This window comes from Mesocricetus auratus, unplaced genomic scaffold, assembly GCF_017639785.1.
Source record: "Mesocricetus auratus isolate SY011 unplaced genomic scaffold, BCM_Maur_2.0 Super-Scaffold_100029, whole genome shotgun sequence".
In the NCBI taxonomy this organism is placed as follows: Eukaryota; Metazoa; Chordata; class Mammalia; order Rodentia; family Cricetidae; genus Mesocricetus; species Mesocricetus auratus.
Window position 1 is genome coordinate 11,381,084 of NW_024429210.1, and position 25,693 is coordinate 11,406,776.

At 38.8% G+C, this 25,693-nt stretch overlaps 1 protein-coding gene across 4 annotated transcripts in view; it reads left to right on the forward strand.

Moving 5' to 3' along the window:
- Vps54 (VPS54 subunit of GARP complex) overlaps positions 1 to 25,693 on the forward strand; it is an 83,992-nt gene that overhangs the window by 41,519 nt on the left and 16,780 nt on the right. For all 4 annotated transcript variants that reach the window (XR_001196505.3, XM_005070388.4, XM_040733206.1 and 1 more), the window contains 10 exons: positions 7,824 to 7,950; positions 8,841 to 8,948; positions 11,451 to 11,506; positions 14,225 to 14,321; positions 15,436 to 15,773; positions 18,202 to 18,331; positions 18,935 to 19,116; positions 19,671 to 19,783; positions 21,050 to 21,113; positions 23,456 to 23,561. Coding sequence is in view for 3 of the 4 variants with exons in the window: in XM_005070388.4 (XP_005070445.1) it covers positions 7,824 to 7,950; positions 8,841 to 8,948; positions 11,451 to 11,506; positions 14,225 to 14,321; positions 15,436 to 15,773; positions 18,202 to 18,331; positions 18,935 to 19,116; positions 19,671 to 19,783; positions 21,050 to 21,113; positions 23,456 to 23,561 (1,321 nt within the window). In the remaining variant the exon portion in view is untranslated. The remainder of the gene's footprint in view (positions 1 to 7,823; positions 7,951 to 8,840; positions 8,949 to 11,450; positions 11,507 to 14,224; positions 14,322 to 15,435; positions 15,774 to 18,201; positions 18,332 to 18,934; positions 19,117 to 19,670; positions 19,784 to 21,049; positions 21,114 to 23,455; positions 23,562 to 25,693) is intronic.

Here is a 25,693-nt window from a genome sequence, read left to right on the forward strand (position 1 = left end):
TATTTCAAAAATAAAAGAACTCTAAAAGAAAATATCTTTTAAATCCTGATTCATACTAGAAGTAATTTGAGACTGAGTTTTGGAAGTTGAGGAATTTTACTTTGCGTTTGAATCTCTGGCAAATCCTACTTGATGGATTTATACTCTTTTTCACTATAAGATTGTTAAAATCAATGTTATTTTCTTGTAAAGCTTCATTGGTATTTTAATGCCATTTGATTTTATTTGAAAATGTAATTCATTTTGGACTATTTATGTTTTTGTCTAATCAGTTAGGAAAATGAACGCTTCACGTTTTTCTTTACTATAGATGTTGTTGGTATAAACCATATTCTTAATCTAAGAGCTTTCTATTTGAATTTCACTTGCTTCCCACCCTTCTGTGCCTCAGGCCATTTTTAGTCCTTTTCTTTTTTTGGGGGGGGCTTAGAAAAGCCCTTAATCTCTTTCTTAGTAGAGAACCTAAGGAGCACTGTTGGGTCAAGTTGTTGATAGTCTTCCTATTTTTATAGATGCTAGTTTGGATTTTACATTTGCCTGTAATCTTTGACTTCATTTTAAGGGGATTTTTATTTCAAACTTCCAATAGTCATATTACCAAAACACCTATTTTTTAAAAAAAGAAATCAAATATTGTTGTGTGTCATTTTCTGTACTTTTTTTCTAATCAGTGACATAAAATAATACGTGTATTTTTTTCTCATTTCAGAGCTTTTGACTTGAAACATTTCTGTATAAAACTTTCTGACTTGTAAATCTCAGGGTACTTCATTTATATCCTCTGATGACATCTTACTGTAGTTTATTGTGTTTTATCGTCACTCTGGGTGCTCAGATCTTTCTGTGAGGCTTAAGTGCCTTGGGCAAGAGCTGTGTTGCACACATCTTAATCCACATTTGTGAAACTTCTGCATTATTTAACAGCACCAAAAGAAGTACATTATTGTTTTTGGTATTTTTTTCTGTCTTTTTAACAACCTGTAATCATTGGATTATCATAATTTAAAGTTAATTGTTCGTCACTATTTATAGTACATATATACCTGTGGTTCTCAATCCTGGCTACATAATGGGCTCCCAGAAGAGCTTTAAAGACAGGTATGCAACACCTCATTGAAACCAGTTAAGTTATACTTCTAGAAGGTAGGGCTCTGTATGTTTTCAAAGCTCTCTGAGAATTTCTAATGTGGGCCGGAATTGAGATGATAAACATAACCACTACTGGATTCTCTAAATTTTAGATCTTCTAATTAAAGTGCTTACATCTTCCTATGTAAATTTCATTTTTTTTAAACAAAAAATTTAACCATAGCATCTTCATTTTTCAAAGAAGTATTGTGTGTCTGAGATAAGCTACCAATCCTAATTCCTTCTCCTAGCCTAAAGAAATTTTGGCTCATACTTAATTCTTACAGTGACTGTTTTGTGTATTTATTGGGTTTTGTGATTAAAATTATTGTGATACTGGACAATTTTAATTATAATACATATATTTTAAACTATCATACATGAAAAATTCTGCTCTTAGAAATAAAAAGTCATTGAAATAATGCATATAATTTTTGCTGTATTATTGATTTAAAGGTATTGGTAAAGTTAGCAGCATTCAAATTCTTACTATACTATATACTATGGTATACTTTAAAAGTCTCAGTGTGGACCTAAGAATGCATTTAATATGATAGGCCACAACTTTTTTTTTTTTTTTTTTTTTACAGAAAGGCTTTAATTACTTTAAAATCCAGGGCTGTGTTTGCTTTTTTTAATGTAAAAGTTTGTAGAAACTGAGAATGTTATTAGTTCATAGGTACTCTGAACCAAGTATGGTACATGTATTAGATGAGCTGTTTGGTTTTCCTCTACAGAAGCTATGGGACAGGCTATGCTATCATGTTTCCACACATACTGAAAGTGAGGCTTAGACAGCCTTAAATAATTTGTTCTAGGTCATACAGCTAGTTACAAAACAGTGGAAGGCAGATTCAGACATCTCCCCAGAGTTTGCTGCTTGCTTAATATATTTGAGTGAGCATCTTCCTTGACCCCAGATAACTCTGAACACCAAACTGATTTTAAAATGATAAAGATACTGAAATTATAGTCAATTATGCTGGTTTTTACAGTACAACGGACTACAATAGTAATTAATTTTCAGATAAAAATTAATGAAAATAGTTTATTTTCTAGTTGTAAGCCTGCCTTCCCTCCCTCCCTCCCTTCCTACCTCCTTATCTAAGAGGTAGGCAGCATCCACAGTTAATCATGGGTTTCAGTGTTCTGTAGTTTGATTGGTAAGAGACCACCTTATAATTCCATTTAAGGAATTATTTTGTTGGTTTTGTCAGTATATTCAACATATTATTTGATCCTGTAATCCTATATAGGATCCTTTAATCCTATATATTGTTCACAGTTATCTAAAAGAATAGAACTGGTAGAATGAACAGGAACACACACACACACACACACACACACACACACACACACACACACACAGAGTGTTGGGGGTCATTTATTAGTGAGGTTTACAGTTGTGGTCCAGATGGCTCAGCAATGGCTGTCTTCCAGTTCCCCGACTATCCCTGTCTGGATGGAGCTGGAGTCCAGAGAGTTCCTAAGAGAGCTGCTGGTCTTTAGTCACTAACCAACATTGGAACCCTAAAGAAGTGGGTTCTAATACAGGTGAAGGAACGCCTTAGCAGCAGGGTAGATGAACTTGCCAGCGAGAGTGAGGGCAAGTGGGCACAAGGCAAAGCTTCTTTCTTCTGTGTCTTTCATGTGGGCTGCCACTAGAAGGTGTGGCCCAGATTTAGCGTGGGTCTTCCCACCTCAAATGATCCCCTCGAGAAAATCTCTCGCTGGTGTGCACAGCTGCTTGGTTTCAGTTGTTTCCAGATGTAGTCAAGTTAGCAGCCAACATGAACCATCACAATATTGTATTTTAGTAGATACATTACCACTCTAAAGAGATTACTAAGCTACATACTTTTGTTTATTTTGAGACATGGTCTCAAGGTAGCTGAGGCTGGCCTGGAACGGGTTATGTGGATCAGGTTGACCATAAATTAAAAAAGATCTGTTTGCCTCTGCCTCTCCAGTGTGCCCCCATGTCCAGCCCTAGGCTACATGCTTGTTAAATGAACTGCTTAGACAAGTCTGTGTGTGTGTATATATGTGTGTGTTTATGCATAACAACTATTATTTGATAACATTAAAGTTTATATCTTCTCCTTTTCTGAATTTAGGGTTACATAAAATGAAGCTACTTAAGTTATTTAATACTATCTGAGACTGGGCTCACACCTTTAATCCCAGTGCTTGGGAGGCAGAGGCAAATGGATCTCTATGAGTTTGAGGCCAGCCTGGTCTGCAGAGCAAGTTCTAGAACAGTTAGGATTACATAGAGAAGTCTTGTTTCAAAAAACCAAAATAAAACAAAGAAAGACTGAGAACCTTATTAAGATGACATGCTTAAATTGACAGAAAATTTTTATCATTTTAATGAACAAATCATTTAATAATGAAGTAGGTATATTCATATGAACTTGACACCAGAATTTTTTGTGTGATTTGTTGAGGACTGTCACACCAGAGTTAACATATACCTAACTGTTGGCTTCTAATCTGCATTAAGAGAATCTATGATCTCCATAAAAACTACTTTAAGAGCACACAGTTTTAAATTTGCGTGTAAATTTATATTGTGCCTTATATTTTTAAAAAATCAAAGCCTGGTGGTGGTGGTGGCTCTTGTCTTTAATCCCAGCACTCAGGAGGCAGAGGCAGGTGAATTTCTGTGAGTTCGAGGCCACCTGGTCTACAGAGTGAGTTCCATACAGAGAAACCCTGTCTTGGAAACAAACAAACAAACACCAAAAAAACCACTCCCCACAAAATAAATAAATACAAAGAACACAAATACACAGAAGATAAGGGAAATCAAGAAAATCACAGGAAACCAGCTGCATATTACCTGTGCACTGTCAGTTTATGGTCATCCTTTCTTCTTTGCAACTCCCTCCAGATTCCTGAATTTTTAAGTTACAAATATTTTGTTTCAGCCATAAATATGTCATGTAGTTTTAAAAGATGAGATTAAAAAAAAACAAAACAACTCTATGTCACTCATATCTACAAACAGCTGGTTGGTGATGACATGTCTGTGCTTATCCCCAATTTTTATATAGTATGTTGCAATTTAGAACTGTCCAGATAATATTTGCAAAATATAACCGTCCAATTTGTATGTGACTGGCTTATATGTTCCAAACACCTTTTGATATGTAGCTTTATTCTTTTTATTTCTCTTTTTCAAAGTATTCATTGGAAATTGCATCCTCATGTTTCACACATCCTTTCATCTATGTTTTCTGTAGTTGGAAGTTGGCTAAATCTTCTTACAGGTGTGCTGAATATGGAGCAGTGTGTTGTACACTATCATTTATTAACGGGTCTATTACCACCCCCCCAACTACATTTGATACTTTGAACACCCAGATTTGGAATTGTGACAGTAAGCAGTATAGCCTAAAAATATTTTTAAAATTTAGAGAAAGCATGTCACAAATGTATAAAATATGTAGATAGTAGTCCATTTTATTATTTCCTATCATAAAGCACAAACCTATTAGGAAAAGTAAAATGTGTCAGAACTTACCTGGTAGTGCATACCTGTACACAGCACCATCTGAAGAGAGAGCTGTAAACAACAAATAGCCGTAGTAAATGTAAATGCACGGACTGCACTGTGGTCTTCGCATATCCACTTCTGTTGCTGTGGTGGGAGCTCGAGTGCTGGAGCACCTGCTTCAAGCTGCGACAGGCTTGTCACAGTGAAAAGAAATCTTCCAGCTGCTGCTTTACAGAATGGGTTAACGTCAGCTTAGACAAAGGATTGAGAAACTGTCTCAAAGGTAACTCACAACCAAAAGCCTTGCTTGCAGCTGCGTGAGAGCCTGGGTTCGAGCCCCAACAGTGCAGAAGGGGAAGAAAACAACCTTTCACGCATCCTCTGTGTTTTGAAATACACACTACCTTACAACATACAACTATGTGTCAAACAGGTTTCTGGTATGGATAGCTTCAGGTCCGCAGCAGGCTGTTAGTACTTAAGTTTTGGAGGAGTCACATGATACAAATGGATGTTTTATTTTCCCTGAAATGTCTCGGTAGGGAGACATCTCTAATCCCTGAACTGCTTGTTAGTCAGCCACATCTGGCTAATCTGAAGCAGCGCCTGTTAGGAAGGGTGGAATAAGCTCTAGGTAATTTGTAGTTAGTTTTTGACATGATGAACTGGGAACCCAGCATCTTCCAAAGGTAACTGATAAGCTATTGTTTAAAAAAATTCTTATACTAAGTACATGAATTTAGATTTATATGCATTCGATATGTAAGTATTTTTTAAAAAGCCTTTAGCTATTTTTTGTAGATACTCAAATTGATGTTTTATTGGTGATTCTGCCAGTTAATTCTTGAAGTCCTTTTAATGAGTCTATGAGAAATAACTTGATAACCTACATTCTTTGTGCCATAACACCCATGTATACACTTTTTTATCTAGGGATTTGTCCTTTTAAAAAGAAATTTAATATTACTGTGCATGTATGCGTGTGTGCATGCCTATAGCTTTTAGGAGTCACTCTTCCTACCTTGTTGAGACAAGGTCTTGTTTCTGTTATGCTGTGTATTCCTGACTCATTCGTCCAGAGCTATGAGTGTAGAGGCCATGTCCTGCCTTCTGCCCAGCTGTAGGAGCGCTGAGATTACAGATGCACACCATGGCGTCTGGCTCTTTTATGTGGTTCAAACGATTGAATTTAGGCCATTTTGCTTGTATGGCAAGTGCTTTTACTTGCAGATGTATCTCATCAGCATGGGAACCTGTTTCTTTTTGAAGGAGGTTGTGTTTAAAAATCCTAGCTACTAGATTGCTTGTTTCTATGCTTTTGTCGTGGATAGAGCTAGAAAATAATTTTTCCTTTTTATTTTGCATAATTTAAATTTTAATTTGCATAATTTATTGGCTAGTGTTAAGATTGAGCCCAGGGCCTCATGCATGCTAAGCATTCACTCTCCTACTGACTTATACCTCAGCCTCTAATTTTCCTTTCAAGAAAAAGTTCAGCCCTATGCTGATATTTCCTCTTCACATTGATGCCTGTAGTGTGTCATTTCTGTAATTGCATTATCTCCCTTCACCATACTGAATATGTGATTCTTAGACACCAACACCATTTCTCATTTATTTTTAGCACACAACATGGTCTCAGAACTAGCAGTTTTATTTTTGATAGTCTTCCCCTCCCCCCTTATCTGTGGTTATACTCCAAGACTGTTTTTCTCCTGTGATGCCCATGATAAGGTTAGGCACAGTCAAAAATATACAATGACTAACAATTGTAATAATATTCTGCAAAAAGTATAGTTAGAATGATGGAGTGTATAGACCTTGGTTAAGACTGTGTTGTGATTTATCCAGTTAGATCCTCATTTGTCAGTATTTGGATTATTTCCATTTCTGTTTTTTGAGACAGGATCTCAGTGTGTCCTCGGGCTTGAACTCAGCCCTCTTGTCATAGCCTCCTGATTGCTGGGGAGATAGGTGTGCCACTATGCCTGGCTCTACTTCCTTAGCTACAGTAGTGCAACGTTTCTGTCTGTATGCATGTCTGTCTATCTGTATATGTGTGTGATTATTATTATTTTTAATTTTTGCCAGTACAACTGTGATTCTAGTTCTAAAAAGTGGGTTTCCTAGGTCAAAGGGAAATTGTCTAAATAGTTTTGTTAGGTTCTGACAATGTTTTAGTTTGTCCTGGTGTGAGATGTTGGTGCCATTTATGAAAAGTCTATTAATCCGCCTATTAACTATAAGAAATATTTTCATATTGCAAAATACAAATTTAGCCTCTTATTTTATGTAAGGTTTGTTTCGAAATCACCACTACTCACCATAAACTGTTTATGGTAGAACATTATCATCCTGAAAGTTGCAACTTTTCTAACAAATTTTGAAAATTGTACTGTTGCAGCCTGACTTTATAAAGATAACTGCTGACACTGAGCTCCTCTTTTTCAAGTGAATGCAGTGTATGCATTAGAAATAGTTGTATTAAATTTATATTTAATATGAAATTAAGTTTAAAATGTTACAAAATTATCCCCAAAGATAGACATTTATTAATTATTAGATAAATGGGTCTTGCCCTCACTGTGTTGGAACTTGCCATCTACCTAGAACTGGAATTATAGATGATTTTAAGGCTCTGTAGCTTCAGGGAACTGAATTTGTGTCTTCTACAGGATTGGCACATGCTGTAAGCACCAGGAACTACCTCTCTATCCTCTGATGATTTTGCCTCTGATGAACAGTAACTCAAGTTCGTCATGGCTGAGTTGAGTCATTCTGTCCCTGTGGTCATTTAGATTACTTCAATAAAAGAATAGGACCACCAAATGCTAGGGACTTGAGTTTGTTGATGAATAAATGGATGGTTAGGGAACCAATCCCACTGATACTCACCAGATGGTTAGTGATAAGGGAATTTGAACAGAATTTGATATTTCATCTGTAAAAAGCAGTCATAAAATTTACTAAGTAAGGATTTCTACAGAATTTTAACCGTTCAGCGTTTACGAATAGAAAATGGTAGAATTCTGGAGATGAAGTGGCAATTATGACTGTGGCTTGGTCATTAAGGGGCTCCATTTTACTAATTTTACTCTGTCTGTTCTCTGAGAGTGCAGTGAGCTTATGATGGTTTTAAATATGTATATATATGTATATATATATATAAAATGTTTTTCTCTTCCTTTGGTAGGCATTTGGGGTCACAACTTTGTGAATTAGAAAAATTGATTGATAAAATGATGATTGCAGAGTTTTCTACTTACTCTCATAGTGACTTAAATCGACCACTGGATGGTGAATGTCAAGTTTTAGAAGAGGTATGTGTTTGAACTGTGCAATCCAATTATTGTCTTTGCTTAGTATTGCTTCCCTCACAGCTTTGGTTTATAAAATTCTTCTGAGGTCACGGTGAGCAAAATTACCTCAGATTTTCATGTCTGACAGACTTGTGGAGCCCTGTGCTAGCCGTGTATCTTTAATAAGCATCATTGGTGCTTAGTATCCTAAGAAATATAAAGTGGAGTAATGCCGTGGCCTACTTAGAAAAAGGAGTCAAAGTGAGGTCTTTAAGGGTTACAAACCAAATTCAAGATAGAGATGCAGGGTGAATGACTTAACCTACCCTCCATGGGCATGTATTCACTGGCGTTTATCTTGTGCAAAAAGGGATGGTTATGTGAGATGATGCTGTTGATATCCAAATTCTGAATATCTTTTCTTTGTATTTGTATGTACATATATCATATCCAGGCTTTACTCACTGGTAGTTTTGCAGTGCAGATCATTGCTAAGAACTACCAGGAAGGAAAAGAACCTACAGTCCCTGGCTCATGATGACCTAAAGAGGTGTGCATATTAGCAGGTGGCGTCCTATTAAGAGTTCAGATTGGCATTCAGTCCTCTGGGCCTCAGGGACTTTTGACTGCTTATAAGTGTTTGTGGCTATTCTCTAACTGGAAATGAGGACAAAAGACCTGTTAGTATTATTTTGTCCTTCAGCCAGCTTCATTTCATCCATTGTGGGCGAATAGGATTTACTTGTTAGAGATCTGATGATAGCTAGATGGCTACGGGAGGGGTGACGTCATCCTTTTGGAAGCAGCACACTGTGTGCAGGCAGAAATCTGAGGGTCTGACATAACCGTTATGATAAATGTTTCCACTTTTAAATTTCATATGTGAAACTATATATCTTTTGTTTTAATAGGAAAGATTAGTATCTCTTATATTTGGGCTTTTGAAGCAGAGAAAACTTAATTTTTTAGAAATCTATGGTGAAGAAATGATTATTACAGCAAAGAACATCATTAAAGAGGTATTGTACGTTTTTATTTGATATATGATATGAAACTTGTAAAGTTTATCCTTATGTCAGATACATATTTTTATGTCATATATGCAGTATAATTGTAATACTTGAACATTTTGTTTAAAAATGAAAAAAGAGAAGCATAGCCTACCATCCAAGAACATTACCTTAAGAATGTCTCTGTATATGGATGTTAGGGTTTTTTTGTTGCTGTACATATGACTTTGGACAGATTCCAGAACCCACATAAGCATTTTTTCACATTAGTTTGCAAACCTTCAGAAACATTGGTTTTTATGGTTCTGTAAAATTGAACCAATATCATGTTGGTTAGACCTATTTTGTTTCTTTTTCAATGTGGAATATGTAAGGTTTAAAATTTATACTATAAATAAAACTGTGACAGACTTCTTGAAAATACTTTATTTTTTATATTTAAGGTTTTTTTTGTTTTGTTTTTTAAAGGGGATTGAGAGGATGACTCAGTCAAAGATCCTGGCTTGATCCTCAGAACCTATTTGAAAATACTGTACCTTTGTAATCCCATCACGGGGGAGGAGGAGACAGGGAGACCCTGGGGCTGCCTGGCCACCAGTCCATCCTAACAGATGGTCTGCAGGCAGTGAGTAACCCTGTCTGAAAGGAACTGCATGGCCTTCCTGAGGATGACACCCGAGATGGCCTCTGGCCTCCATGCCTGCACACAAGCATGCATACCCAGGTGCTCACACATGTGCACTCATACATGCACACACACAAAGAAACAACAAAAAGCGGTTTTCTTAGACTGATGTCTGAAAGCACAGCTGCTGGTCAGAGAGTGGAGGCTATTTTTTAAGTTGTTTAATACATAAAACTAGTTTGTTGTCTGAAAACATATTACTGATTTATACTGCCCACAATAAGTATGTGTTAACTTCCTTTTTGCCCTGCTTAGAAAGTTAGTAATAACCTAAAATCTCTTAGACTTTTACCCCTAGTGCTACAGAGCTGAACCCTCAACTCTGCCATGCTTTTAGTTTCCCTTGATCTTTGTTTTGACTTATTTTAACTTAGATAATTTTACATATGTTTATTAGGCATAATCACCATTAGGTTGAATGTACATATGCAAGTTTTCAGTATTTCTGTAAAATACACAAAATCTGTAATTGATTTCTCTTTTACTTAGAACACTGGTTGAAATACTGTATTTCTAAATGGGTATAACCATTTTGGAAAATTGATGGTGGTATTTACCAATGATAAGTATACACGCATTAAGTACTCACCTAACAGAAATACTGAAGAAAATTCATGTAAACACAACACAGTAGAGCAAAGTTGCAGCACCATTAGAGAAAAAGCAACATTCTGAATTGCATCATCAGAAAATAGAACTGATAACAGAATTGTGGTCTGCACAATGAAATGCTATAGATGGAATGAATTATTCATAGCCACATAAATGTATAGTATAGGCAAGGAAGGTAAAGCCAGACACTGAAGGATCCCTGCATGTAGGAGTCAGACATAGGCAAAATGAATCATATTTTAGAAATCTGTTAGTAACTTTCTGAGTCTGGAGTGATTGCTTGGCAGTTGAGTGCACTGGCAGCCCTTGCAGAGGATAGAGTTCGAGAGCACCCTCCTGGTGAGCCCACAGGCTCACTTAGCTTCAGCTGCAGCGCTTCTCGCACTCTCTTCTGGCTTTGGTGGGCACTGCTGCATGTGATATACAGACAAACATTTAGGGAAACACTTAGGCACATAAAATAAAAATAACTAAAACTTTAAATGTTCAGTTTCGTTAAATGAGTTCTAGTTACACTTTCTGTATAATTTGTATGAGTTTTCTGGGAGTGTGTATTTATTTATTGCAGTGAGGCCCTATGCTTAATCCTTAGCACCATATACCCAAAAAGGATTATGATAGCCAAGGAGTTCTTTTGTTTTTATTTATTAAAAATAAGAAAAATTATGCATTATGCACATGCCTGGTACCTGAAAAGGCCAGAAGAACACATTGGAGCCACCAAGTGGGTGCTGGGAATCGAACCTGGGTCTTCTGGAAGAGGAACCAGTGTTGTTAACCACTAAGCCAACTCTACAGCACAGTTCTTTTGCTTTTAATTCACATGTATGTGTTTGAACATCTTCAGGTGCATTTGGAGTGATGGCCGTGCATGTGTGTGTACATATTTGGTCAGAGGACAAGGCTGGGTATCCTTCACGAGACATCTGCCTGTGTTTTGAGACAGTCTCTTACTAATCTGGAGCTTGCCTAATAGACTAGCCTGGCCAGTGAGCACCCAGGCTCTGCCTGTTGCAACCACACCTGGGTTTTTAACATGCGCTCTGAGAATTAGACTCAGGTCCTCATATTCATATTGGCAGGACAGGTACCTTACTGACTGAGCTCCCCTCATCCCCCAGCCCCAAAGTATTCTTTTTAACATACAGATGAATCATGAATTAGTTCAGATTCTGAAGACAATTAACCAAATTGCCCTTTTTCTTAAATTGCAGCGTGTGATTAATAAAGTTTCACAAATAGAAGAAATAGACACAGATGTTGTTGTGAAGTAAGTATAAACATGTATATAGTTTTGTGTTTATCAGGTGGACTAAACTAGCAATTGTTGACTGAGGTTTGGGTCAGGGTGTAAAAAGTTATGCAGAGGAAAAGTAGTGCTGTCCTTGAATAAAAGCTGTGTCCTTGGATATGGATAAAGGAAAGTGTTGCCATGAGGTGACTCTTGGCAGCGGGGGTGGGGGAGAAGGGGCATGACCTGGAGGAGTGGGTACAGCAGGGCCACCCCTTAGCCTTAGCCTTAGGAGCTGCACGTAGGACCCCTCATGAATGCCTGTGACCACAGACAGGAGGAGCCTCAGATACACTGTGTTTTTCCTTACGTCCCTCTATTGTTGCTGCTCAGTACAGGGTTAGTCTTATCTCCAGTTGTTTATACACGGCTGTCTTCTCTAGGTCCTTGTTCTTGTGCTTTCTGCCTACTATTAAGTAAACTAAAGGATGCTTGAAGAAAAGCACTGATGCTTACATAGTTGATCTGTTAGCTGAGATTCTTACTAAGTGATTATTGGGCAGGTAGTATGTACAACATGGATACATTGAACAAAGGAGTGATTCTAATCCAAGGTGAGGAGGGCAAGAGCAATAATCTCACTACTCCCGGTGGTGTTTAATCATAGTGGTGATACATTTTTATTTTAGGAATTTTCCATTTAGTAGATTTCCATTTAGTATTTCCTGTTTTGAATACAGGTAATATAAGAAAAGCATAAAATGTCAATAGAGAGTTGACTGTTATACCTTTGCTGTTTCTAGTCTTCATAAGGACTCATCATTGGCCAAGCACTGCAGGTTGACTTTTCAGGGCAAAGTTGAGCATAGAAGGGGAATAGAGGGTTGATGCAAAATGGGAGGAAATTGAAAATAATTTATTATAGTGGGGGTATCAAGTATTAAGTTTAAATTATTTAGCTGTATAATCAAGCTCCTAGAAGGCTTTGAGGAGCTTAGGTATTTAACACTTTTTTGTTTTAGTCTTGAAATTCCTATTCTTTTGAGGATATTGCTAAATATTTTATGGATGAATTTCTCATTCATTTAGGAATCTAAACCTTATCTAACCAAACATACAAACACTGATATGGATAGTTTTTAAGGTTCTGTGGGCCAAACCCCCAGAATGGAGATGTGGAGTGTTAGCAATTCACACACTATTCCTTGACTCATTTGTTTCAGAATTGGTTGGAGTACTTGTTGTCAAGGAGGAATTATTGGGAGACAAGTCATGGGCACTTTTAGAAAACAGTGACTTATTTTCTTGCTCTTATGCAGGCTAGTTTTATGTCAACTTGACACAACTTAGAATCATTTGGGAAAAGGGACTCTGAGTTGAGAAAATGAGTTCATAAAATGGGCCTGTAGGCAAGCCAGGCAGTGGTGGCATAGGCACTCTGGAGGCAAAGGCAGGCAGATTTCTGTGAGTTAGAGGCCAGCCTGGTCTACAGAGATACACAGAGAAACTCTGTCTTGAAAAAGAAAAAAAAAAAAAAGAAAAAGAAAAAGAAAAAAAGATGGGCCTGTAGGTAAGTCTGCAGTACATTTTCTTAAATAGCGATTAATGACGGAGGTCCCAATCCACCATGGATGGCACCACCCCTGAGCTGGTTGGGGGGGGTCCTTGGTGCTGTGCCAACTGAGAAACCATGAAGAATGAGCCAGTCAGCAGTACCCCTCCATAGCCTCTGTGTCAGTTCTTGCTTTCAGGCTTCTGCCTGGAGTTCCCACCTAAGTTCCCCCAGCAATAGGGTGAGACCTGAGAGTTGTAAGCTAAAATAAACCCTTTCCTCCCCTTGTTGTTTATGGTCAGAGCGCTCTCTCACAGCAGTAAAAACTATCTAAGACACTCTGTAAGGACATTTTCAACTTTACTGTAGAGGACTTCTTGGTAGCCAGGACAAGAATATTTTTGGGGGTGGGGAATAAACTCATGGCTATAGCAGCATTCATTGGCAATAAAGAGTAATAAGTTACTTTAGTTCTATAAAATCTCCTTAGGGGATTCTGTTTTGTATTAACCTGTTTCATTTTGGAAGTTATTGAGAGCAACTATCAAAGTAATATTGGTTGATATCATTTCTTAAATTTACCATGTATTGCCGATAGCATTTTCTGTCAATGTCTTTAATGTTTAAAATTGTATTAAGATATATACTTTTTCCTCCATATTAACATGAAGGAAAAAAAAACTGAAGGAGGAAAGGGCTCGGTCACTTGGCAGAGTTGAGCAGCCACAGTTGTATTGCATAGCTGGGGTTTTGAGCTCCTTCGGTACTGCACAGAGTCCATGCCATCAGGCTGCCCTGCTTCTCATTGGTGGAAAAGTGCTTGGTAAATTTGTAGTTGGACAAGTAGATTATTAAATCTGTTGAGGGAAATGGTATACTTCTATCATATTCTACAAGGGTCCTTTCTTTTAGCTAGTGTCAGTCTGTCAGTCTATAGTTTATTTCTTCAGAGGTCACAGAACATTCTCACATAGGGTTGTAGTATGAAACGGACTATTTCCCAGTGTGCTTGATTGTACTGGTCAGTCAATGGTGTTTAAACAGGGAGAGTATGGTGATTGAGCTCTTTAGCTCAGGAGGCCATGGTTTTAGTTAGGGCTCTAGATAAATGGCACTTTTAAAAAATGTAATATTTAGTATCTTTCCCCTCATCTTATAGATGTTATCATATTGGTCCAGTTATTTTTGTTTAAATTCTTTTATAGGCTTGCAGATCAAATGAGAATGTTGAATTTTCCCCAGTGGATTGATCTGTTAAAGGATATTTTCTCTAAGTTTACAGTTTTCCTACAGAGAGTTAAGGTAAGCTTACACATCAGTTGCCTGGAATATCTCTGAAACTCAGTCAGCTTCCTGGACAGAACTCAGAGCTGAAATGTACTTGGATGTAGGGTAGCCTTTATGTACATAAGGATTTATGTCTTTAAGCCTTAGCTTTAGTTTCTTTCGTTTCCCTTAAGTCTGTTTTTGACATGTCTTTGTGATTGGCCTCACTTGGCCTCTGCTGATTTTGAGTTTGAACTTGGAGTCTGCTTCTTTAGAGTCATGTCCACCCCCAAAAAGAAATCAGATGCTTGAGAGAGGAAGCAATGTATAATGAGATTTGCAACCTTGAATGTCAAAGTCCCTTATATCTTCTTACTAGTTCATAAAAATACTAATTTATACAAAGGACTCTTTTTCATTCACCTAGCTTGCAGTGTTTATCAAGTATTTCCTCTGTATCAAGTACATTGTTTAGGATACTAACATTGAGGTGGATCAAACAATGTAGTAGAAAGAGACCAAATACATAAAAAGATAATTTTAGATGATAATAAATATCCTTAAACAAGCAGCAAAACAAAACAAAACCCCAAGTGCTGAGAAGGACCATGTGCAAAGGTCACAGTGAGGAGCATGTCAGCAGAGGAGGAGGTGTTGTGTGAGAACAGTCTTGGGGTGTTCAGACAGAGAAGGAGCTGACTGCCAGAGTAGCCAACCAGTGAAGGGATGTTGATGTAAGAGATGGACAGGCCATGGGGATACAAAAGGACATAAGTTGTTTTTCTTTAAGCAGGCGTACTGACTGGTAATAATCTTCTCTGAGAGACATGTTATATCTGGTACAGCATGTTCAAGAGGTTAGTGGAATGTATAGCATGTTGTAGGGAGATTTCCTTAACAGTTGAGTTAGAGAGTAAGTACTCTGATTTCTAAGCTGTAGTGAATCTGCCTCGCTTGTGCAGTTTTCCTTCACAAGTCACTGTTACTGTGCAGTGCAAGACTGATAAAATTGTAACCGTTGTTATAGGACTTTGATGCATTTATGATCATAGATGTTCAGATTGTGTCCACATAATTAACTCTTGTAAATCTTAGGTTCATGATATTTAATGCATCTTTCTAAAATGTGTCCTACTTTTTCTTTTTGTAGGCAACATTGAATATCATTCACAGTGTTGTTCTTTCAGTTCTTGACAAAAACCAGAGGACTAGGGAACTGGAGGAGATTTCACAGCAGAGGAGTGCTGCAAAGGACAGTTCCTTGGACACAGAGGTGGCTTATTTGACCCATGAGGGCTTGTTCATAAGTGATGCTTTCGGGGAGGGGGAGCTAGCACCTGCAGCGGTTGACACTAGCTCTCAGAGAAACACATCTCCAAATAGTGAGCCCTGCAGCAGTGATTCAGTATCTGAACCAGAGTGTACTGATTCTTCATCCAGCAAGGAGCAGACATCTGCATCTGCTACGCCAGGAGGCATAGATGTTATGTGAGTATAGTTGCTTTTGTGGCAATAATAACTCTTTGAACCATTTTATTAATGTTTCATTAAGATTGAGAATTCAGTTTAGTTTTTAAAAAGTAACCTTTTTGTCTTGGAACTTTAACAAACTGTCTTTATTCTATGAAAATATACTTCACTTTGAAGATGTGAAGAATGTGTGGAGGTGAGCCTTGGAGACAGTGGAGACACTGTAGGACTTCAGACTGGTGAAGAACTTGAATTCTTTAATGAAGGTCCTTATTTCAGTGCTGTGGTAATTGATTCCCAGGAAGCTTAGGAGATGTATGTAGAGTAAACAGAACCGTTCCTGGAACCCAATACTGCTCTGGCAATTTTTCTCTGCTCTCTTATTTTGTAATAGTAAAGATGTGTTTGACTTACACATCTGATTTCTCAAAGGCATGAGTTTTCGATCACATTGCTTTAAAAAAAATCATTTGAAAAAATGTGTCTTGGAATTATTTCAGGTTTACAGAATATTTGCCATAGTAGTACAAACACTAATGTATCCGTCATCCAAAGCCCCCAGTTCTGAATAGTGTACACACCATAAACTCTATTTCCCTCTGGTTTTCCTTCTTTACCTTTCCCCTTTTCTTTGTGTCTACAATCAGACATAATGCCTCTTTATCCCAGATGCTAGAGTGTGTAGCTACTAAAGCAGAACATTCTTTTACATAATCCAGTTACTATAGCAGTTAAATTAAATGGATACATTATTCCCATATAGACCACAGTCTTAAGTTTACCAGGTATCCCTGTAATATCTGGCATCTAAAAAGACAAAGACAAAACAAAACCTATAATGCTTTAATAGTTAGGAATAACAAGACTTAGTACTGTCATTTACACATGAATCAACTTGTGGTCCAGAGCTCATGGCACTCACTTTTACTTGAGGTCAGTTTATTACACTTTCCCTTCCTACCAAAACAATAGCTGAACTGTGTAAGTAAATGATATATTTTTCTGTGTTCAGGTTCATATCGTTGTATTTACTAGTTATAATTATTGCTATTAAAATTCTGTCTTGACTGGGCATGGTGATACATGTCTTTAATCCCAGCATCTGGTGGTGGGGGGTGGCAGAAGCAGGTGAATCTCTGTGAGTTCAAAGCCAGCCTGATCAGAAGATAAGACCTTATTTCAATTGGAAATTTGAACTTTGAGTGAGTACTTTTGTTGGAGTTGGTATTAGAGCCAGACTGATTATCTAGAAATTGTTTTGAGCATTGCAGAGTTAATTTAGTCAGTTAAAAGAGGGAGTTTTATACGGGAACACAGCTGGTTGTGTTGGCATGTTTCTGAATCCCAGAGCTAGGAAGGCAGAGAGACATGTCACTCTCTGGGGCTCAGGAGCCAGCCAGCGCAGCCTTGTTGCTGAGCCAGTGAGAGGTCCTGTCTCATACACAGGTAAAGACCCCTGAGGATGGAAACCAAAGGTCTCTCTCTGGCTCCATCTGTGTCCACCACATCCATGTAGTTACACCCCCCCCACACACACATTTATATTGCCGAGGAAGCTTAATGAATTAGAGACCAGTTCTGGATTTAATACACAAACTACTGAGGTTTGGTGTCCACCTGCCTCAGTATGAGAACTGAACAGTACTGTTCTGAGAGCGCTTCAATGATAGGAACCCTGCATTATTTTAAGGCATTAGTAGATAAGGCGGCATTATACTTTTGAGGGATAATAAATAATAACTTTCGTCAATATCTTAAGCCAGTTAGAGTAGTAAGTTGCTTCTAAGTAATAGTAATCAGAGCCTGTTAGTAATATCTTTGAAAATTGTGTTATTCAGACAAAAGGGTTATAAATGACACAGACACTTGGCTTATGATGACACTAAACTGAACTGTTGGCATAGGATTGGTGGCCTTAATGATATGTTTCTTTATTTAAAAATAGGAAAATTTTACATTTCCCCTCAAAATATAAATACAGCTGTGGAATACAGCTGTTTTTGAGGGCAGTAGTCGGTTGATCGGTCAGTCAGTCTGTCCATCCATCCATCTATCTTTCCAGTACTTAGTGTTTAAGTTCAGTAAATATTCAACCACCGAGTAAATTATGATCATAGGAGAAGGAACCTGCTTGTTGTGGAATCCAGCCTCCCTCCCTAGTCCTTCACTGTGCCCCTGCTGCCACAGCTGCCACCTCACACACCAGAACAGTGGCTTTTCTCTCTAGTGTCTGCACGCTTTCCAGTTTGAGTGTGCGCCAGGCGTAGAACTAGCAAAGCAAAGGGAGTTATTCTTACATGCTGTGCCTTGAGCACTGCTAGACTTACTAAGTGCCTGCCACAGCCCAGAATCCTCTCCACCAGTGTGGCCTTTACAGCTCTTGATACATCACGTGGAGAATCCCGCTGCCGTGTGTCCTGACTCAGTCTCCTGTCATCATTTCCAGGGTCAGTGAAGACATGAGACTAACTGACTTGGAGCTAGGAAAATTAGCAAGCAACATCCAGGAATTATTGTGTAGTGCTTCAGATGTATGCCACGATCGAGCTGTCAAGTTTCTTATGTCAAGAGCAAAGGTATTTTCATAAAGCCTTGGAGCTTTTCTGTGTATGCAAAGTGTGACTTTAGAGATCCAGATTAGACTTGGCCTGCCTATGCCTCGCCACAGTTTTACCAGTTTCAGCACTTGAAAAGGTGATGGTGTTACTTCTGTGATCTTCTGGAGAGCTACTAGAATGCCAGATAATTAAGTAAAACTATTAAATCATTCTTTTCAAAGGAATTGTTTGTTTAAAAGGCTTATTTAAAGATATAACACTTTAATAATTAATTTGAATCTGACAGACTATTTTACATATTACAAAACAAACAAGGTGTTAATAAAATTGAACTCCAATATTGCAAACAAATGTATAGAATAATTCATTTTAATTACTGTGCTATAAAGTGATAACCAACTTTATTCATCTTCTACTTTTTATATTTAAGTTTTGGAGTTAAAGTATAGGAAAATTTCAGTTAAAGTATAAATAATTGTTTTTAATCATAAATTTATATGATAACTAACATAGTAGTAAAATAAAAATAACATTGCCAGTTGTTAAGCTAAGTCAGTTTTATAGCTCATGCATATTTTGTGTTATATTAACACTTGTCATGATGTGATTTTTAAAACTTAGGATGGTTTCCTTGAAAAGTTAAATTCCACAGAATTCATAACACTGTCAAGATTAATGGAGACGTTCATTATGGACACTGAGCAGATCTGTGGGAGGAAGAGCACGTCACTGCTCGGGGCCCTTCAGAGCCAAGCCAATAAGTTTGTGAGCAGGTTTCATGAGGAGAGGCGAACCAAGCTCAGGTAGCACCGCGTCCACTCTGCTCTTTCCTTCCCTTTATAGAGCAGTTATGCTTTAAAACAAAATGCAGTTGATTGACAGGCAACATTCCTCAGAGTGTAGAAGGAAGATCACATTTCTTGGCTTTTCCGATGGTATTAAAATATGTATTTCTTCCCAGCCTTAATACAAGGGGAGGTGCTTAGTCTTATCACAACTTGATATGTCATGCTTTATTGACACCCGTGGGAGGCCTGTCCCTTTCTGAACAGAACCAGGAAAAGTGGGTTGAGGGGGCTAGCAGACAGGAAGTGGGGTGGGTAGGAGGAAGGGGAAACTGGTCAGGATGTTAAATAAATAAATGAAATAAAAATATTTATTTCTGTTGAAGTCTATCAGTTGGTCCTCGTCTGATACTCTTTCTCACGCAAGGTTGACTAAATTGTTTTCTTTGCTGACTTTGTCTAGGCTAAGAGACAGAAAATACTTGGAAAAGGTATTAGTTCTGGTAGTGGGTGGGTCTGTCTGGTTTACCATGACACTCAGCACTGAGCACCTTCCTTTCACTCTTGAGCAGCCTCCTCTTAGACAACGAGCGCTGGAAGCAAGCTGATGTTCCTGCAGAATTCCAGGACCTCGTTGACTCCATAGCAGATGGGAAGATCGCTTTGCCTGAAAAAAAACCAGCAGGTATGTGTCATCTTTCACACTTGTCCTTGTATTGATGACAGGAGAGCTGTCTGTCCCTGAACAGCTCACAGCCCATCAATTCCCTTTCATGCAAACAGAATGGTTTTTCAGATAAAGTTATTCTTATAGATGCGCTAGCCATGTTTTAATTTTTTTGTTTTACTGGAAAGTGAAGAGTTTTGACTTCTTTGGAGATCCTGGTGGTAGGAGTTTTTAATGCATTTGTTTCTGTCTCTGCTCTCCCACCCCCCATATATCTGCCTTTCCAAACAACATGAGTTTATGCTGTTAGAACTCAGCATTTGCTAGTCCTTATGGCTAGGCATCTTGGGTTATTATGCCTCTATCCATCGTGTATTCACTGACTTACTAGGTACTGATCTAGGCACCAGAGAAGTTGACGTTAACTGATAGCTAATATTGAGTGCTTCTTTGGTGCTAGGCATTGCTGTTTTAAGTTTACAGATATCATATCACTGATGTTCTGCAAACTAGGCTGTTTGACAGCAGGGTTAAAATAAGCTGAGAATTGCAGAGGTGAGGGTGGGAGAGCAAGGGTTCTGACTCAGGCAGACTGACAGTGGGACCGTCCTCTTATCTGCTCTGCTTGCCACCGCAAAACAGATAGACCTACATCCCAGCTGAACTGTGATTAGAACTTACTTTCTTAAATGAAAGAAAAGAGGAAGTAAGTATTTTGTCTAAGTGTTGAGAAACTTGAAACTTAGGAAAAGCACAACAATATGCCTTTGTTAAGCTAATTAATTTGACTGACCCAGGACAGTGATCTAAATTATTTTTCTTCTTACCTCAAAATGCTGAATTTTGTTTCCCAGTGATAAGAAATATCACATGCTGAAAATTAATATCTGGGTTGAAATCCTTAAAGGTTAATGTTAATAATGAAAAGTATCCAGGCAAGATGCTAGTTCTGCCTCTAAACTCATTGTGACTTAAAAAGGATGACTTACTAATGTCCTATGTCCCAGGCCAGAGGATAGGCAATTTATAATCATTATTCCTGCCACTCTGACTACCCTGAGAGACAGATAGTTTAACTGCAAAGAAGTTAAGTCATTGGTCCAGGGACATACAGCCAGTACTCGAGATAGTGGGGCTCAGATCTAAGTCTAACTCTTAAACCCATGTCCCCTTACAGTGCCACTTAGCTTCCTAAGATTCAATAGGAGCTATCATTTTCTTTTTTTTCTCCCCAGTAATTTGTTTCATCTTGTCTCCTGTCTTCCCTTTTGCTTTGTTTTCTAGCTACAGAAGAAAGGAAGCCAGCTGAAGTCCTTGTTGTTGAGGGACATCAGTATGCTGTTGTTGGGTGAGTGGCATGCTTCTCTTTGAAACCTGTCTTCTAGTTCTACCTTGGAGTGAATTGCAAATTTTGGAATAACAATATTAAAAACTATAAACTATCTAAGGGAAATGTTATGTTTCTTCTTTTTTGTTTGTTTGTTTGTTTGTTTGTTTGTTTTTTCGGGACAGGGTTTCTCTGTGTAGCTTTGGAGGTTGTCCTGGAAACTCGTTCTGTAGACCAAGCTGACCTCATTCACAGAGATCTGCCTGCCTCTGCCTCCTGAGTGCTGGGATTAAAGGTGTGCGCCACCACCGCCCAGCTATGATTGTTCTTTTAGTTTCCGTTGTTCTGTAGTGTGCTTTACCTAACAGGCTGGCCTCACAGGAAGGCCCTGATTTCCTCATGAAACAGGAAATGATGTATGAAGCAGCCCAAGGCCCGTGTACTAACTACTTGGTACCATTATTACCACCCCAGGCTCTTGCTGCAGTGTGTAGTATGCCATAGTAGTTTTAGCAAAACACAAACAGTTCTATCTATAAAATTATTGCTGCTCTGTGTATCATTTAGCACACCTCACCACTGTCATTGTAGACATTAGGTCTTTTGCTCTTTTGTCAATAAATATTTCTCTAATTCAAGTTAACTGGAAATATGCCATCATTTGCACTGCATGTCTTTTATGAGATTTTTAAGCTTACAGTTGTCTTTAAAGCATTGAACAACTTAAGTGTTGTCTTTACTTCTTGTCACTTTTTTTCTGAAATAGCTGCTCCCTCCAAAAAGAAAGTAGTGCCTTGTCATGACAGTGTTTACAGTAGAATGGTCTCTCCAATCCCCTAGCTGAACTCTGGGTTCTGCAGTGGTCAGGGAGTTACTGACTTCTAGTTTCCAGTTTTCTTAGCACCATGGCAGCTGTGTAGAGGGTACCTGGGCTGGAAGCTTCTTCCCAGTCACTTTCAAGTTGCTGAAATTTGTTCTTTTTTTTAAGATTTATTTATTATGTATACAGTGTTCTGTCTGCATGTATTCCTGTAGGTCAGAAGAGGGCACCAGATCAAATTATAGATGGCTGTGAGCCACCATATGGTTCCTGGGAATTGAACTCAGGACCTCTGGAAGAGCAGCTAGAGCTCTTAACCTCTGAGCCATCTCTCCAGCCCCTGCTGAAAGATGTTTAACAGCAACACTCCTTTCTGCTTTCTGGAATCCTTGCTTGTCTCTGGGAGGGCAAAGCTGTTTTCTACCTCCAACTGAAGTGTCATTTCTGTCTGTATTAATTTGTTATCTAGTTACATTTCATATGCTTGATGAAAATGGTCCCTCTTGGCTAGTTTCTTGGCTCTTTAGCAAAAAGAGTAAAAAGGACTGAACTTCCCAGCTGAAGGGGACTAATGCACTTTCTGAGGAAGATTATACAGTGAACTCATGTCACAAAGGATTCTACACTAGTCGTGAGGTGTATGCGTGGCCTCTCAGATGAGTTGAAAAGGCTAGATGCTCCTATTGAATTTTAGTTCTTAATATCTTGCAGACTTTTATAAGGGATTATTTAACATGGCTTTCTCATTTCTGAACAGCTGAATGAATATAGATGTCTTACAATAAGTCACCTCCCCACTTAATTTCAGTTGTACTTAACCTCCAATAATGTCTTTTCTACTATGACATGTCCTGCTATTAAACTGATAATTTCTCTCTCTCTTTTTTTTTTTTTTTGTGACCACTCAGTAAACTTCCTAGGACATTATGTTCTCCTTAGAGCATTATAAATTCTTTTTCATCTCACTAAGGAAATCTGGGTTAACCCCCTTCATTAATTCAAGAGCTATAATTGAGGACTGTTTTCATGAATGAGCAGAACCACTGGCTAGTGTTTCTCTCAGTGTTTCTGATTTGCCCAGTAAAGGGAGTACTTGTATTTAGTTGTGACTTGTTTAAAATTGCCATATAGAGGGGTGACAAGATGATTCAGCAGTTAAGATCCCTTGTTACTCTTGCAGAGAACCCAAATCTGGTTCCCAGAAATGCATGGTGGCTAGCAATTGTCTTTAGCTCCTGTTTAACTCCAGGGGATCCAAAACCCTTTTCTGGCCTCAGTGAGCACAGCACACACACACATGTGGTACACAAACATACATGAAAGCAAAATATTCATGTATGTATTATAAAAATAAGTTAGTCTTTAAAACATGCCATACAGAGAATGGTGTTTCTACAGCACAAAGCTTGATGAGATACTCCTCTCTAGTGTCCTGTTGCTGACTGAAGTTACCTAGCTACCAAGGTTGGTATATTTGCAGATGTTTTGAACTGGTTATTTGACTTTTCTTGCTGAGTGTCTGTGGGTTATCCTTTGCTTCTAGAACTGTCTTGCTGTTGATTAGGATCATCCTTGAATATTGCCAGTGTGTGGATAGCATCCCATCTGTCACCACTGACATGCTCACTCGTCTGGCAGATTTATTGAAGGTATGTACAGCTTTTCCCATTTATTGGAAGAGTTCATTCATTAGAGTGTAACTAATTTTGTTTTGTGATTCTGGTCATGGTTGTGTTCAATAAGGGCAGCATGCTTCTGTCCATTCCATATTTACTCGGTGTGTGCGCATGTGTGTGCATGTGTGCACGTGTGTGAGGTGCACATGTGTGCGCGTGTGTGAGCATGTGTGCACGTGTGTGAGGTGTGCATGTGTGAGGTGCTCTTGTGTGCATGTGTGTGAGGTGTGCTTGTGTGCGTGTGGTAGAATATTGTTTCAAGGTGTGTGGCTTTTGTTTATCCTGCATTTGTTAACTCTGTGAAGCTGTGATTCTTTGCCTGTCTAAAACATCTGGTGGTCTAATAAAGAGCTGAACAGTCCATAGTGAGTCAGGAGGAGCAAGGATAGGCGGGGCTGGCAGGCAGAGACTATAAATAGGAGGAGAAACGAGGAGAGAAGCAATGAGAACAGGGAGAAGAGCATGTCAGGGGCCACTCACCCAGCCAGCCAAGGAGTAAAAGTAAGATTACAGAAGTAAGAAAAAGCCCAGAGGAAAATGGTAATTTGAGATAAGAAAAGCTGGCTAGAAACGAGCCACGCTAAGACCAGGCATAACTAAGAATAAGTCTCCGTGTGTAAGTTATCTGGGAGAGGGGTGGTAGGCCCTCCAAAGAGACAAAAGAGTAAACCCATCAGACTACAGCATGAGCACATGTGTGTGCTTACACAGTCTCACATCCACAGAGCTGTTGATGACCTTGGAGACAACATGGCACAGCCCCTTCACGTGGGAGCCTGAACTGCCCAGCAGGAGCTCACTGACTCTTCCTCTCACTCAAGGAAGTGATTGTCCTTAACATTCTCCCACAGCCATTAATGTAATGAAATGGTGATGAGTTCAGCTAGTTCATATTAATAACAAAAGCTTTATTCTACCCCCTTTTATTGAAAATAGATGTTTTTCCTCATGCAATATATCCTGCTTACAGTTTCCCCTCCCTCTACGGTGTCCAGTTCCTTTCCACCTCTCTTCCCATCCGGATCCACCCCCTTTTTTTCTCTCATTAGAAAAGAACAGGCTTTTAAGAAATAGCAACAAAATATAACAAAATAAAATACAAGATAAAACAAAAACCACCACATTGAAGTTGAACAAGACAAACCAGCAGAGGAAAAAGAGCCCAGCAGAAGTCACAAGAATCAGAGCACCACCTGTGCACACCTAGGAGTTCCTAAACACTAACGTGAAAGCTATAGCACATACACAGAGACCTGGTACAGACCCGTGCAGGCCCTATGCCTGCCTCTCCAGTCTCTGTGGGCTCCTATGAGCTTTTGCTCAGTTGATTCAGTGGGCCTAGTTCTCCTGGTGTCCTCCTTCCTCTGTGACTCTTACACTCTTTCCGCCTCCTCTTCCAAGGATTATCTGAGCTCCAAGAAGAGGGATTTGATGAGACACCCATTTAGAGTGGTGTGTTCTGAGGTCTCTCTGTGTAACGTCTGGCTGTGGTCTCTGTTTCTGTTTTCTTGTGATACAGGAGGAAGCCTCTGACAATGGCTGAGTAAGGCATTGATGTATGAGTATAGCAGAGCATGTGTAGAAGTCACTCTAGCACATTTTTTTTTTAAGACCAGTATTTGTTTTTGCCCTAGGTCTCTGGACTTTCTATTTTCTGGGTTTTGGACTCCAAGCGGTGTCAGGTATAGGCTCCATCTCATGGAGTGGGCCTTAAGACAAATCAGACATGGGTGGTCACTCCCCAAGCTTTGTGCCACCATTGCCCTACTACTTTTTGCAAACAGGACAGTACTGTAGATGAAAGGGTTTGTGGTTGGGTTGGTGTTTACTTTTCTCTTTTAGTAGCCTGCAGACTATCTTCCTGTACTGAAGACACTAGAATGTAGGAGTGAGGGCTCTACGCACCAACTTGACCTCTTCATGTTCAGTGAGTTGTTTTAGGTGTTATCTTCAGCAATGGGTTACTGTCAGTCTGTGGAGAGCAACCTATCGCCTTGACATCAGCCTGGGTTGTTTAGGAATTTCCATGGCACCCCTTGGGCCAATAACCCACTTGGATGTAACCCAGTCCCAATAGTAGAAGCTTCATTTGGTGACAAGAATTT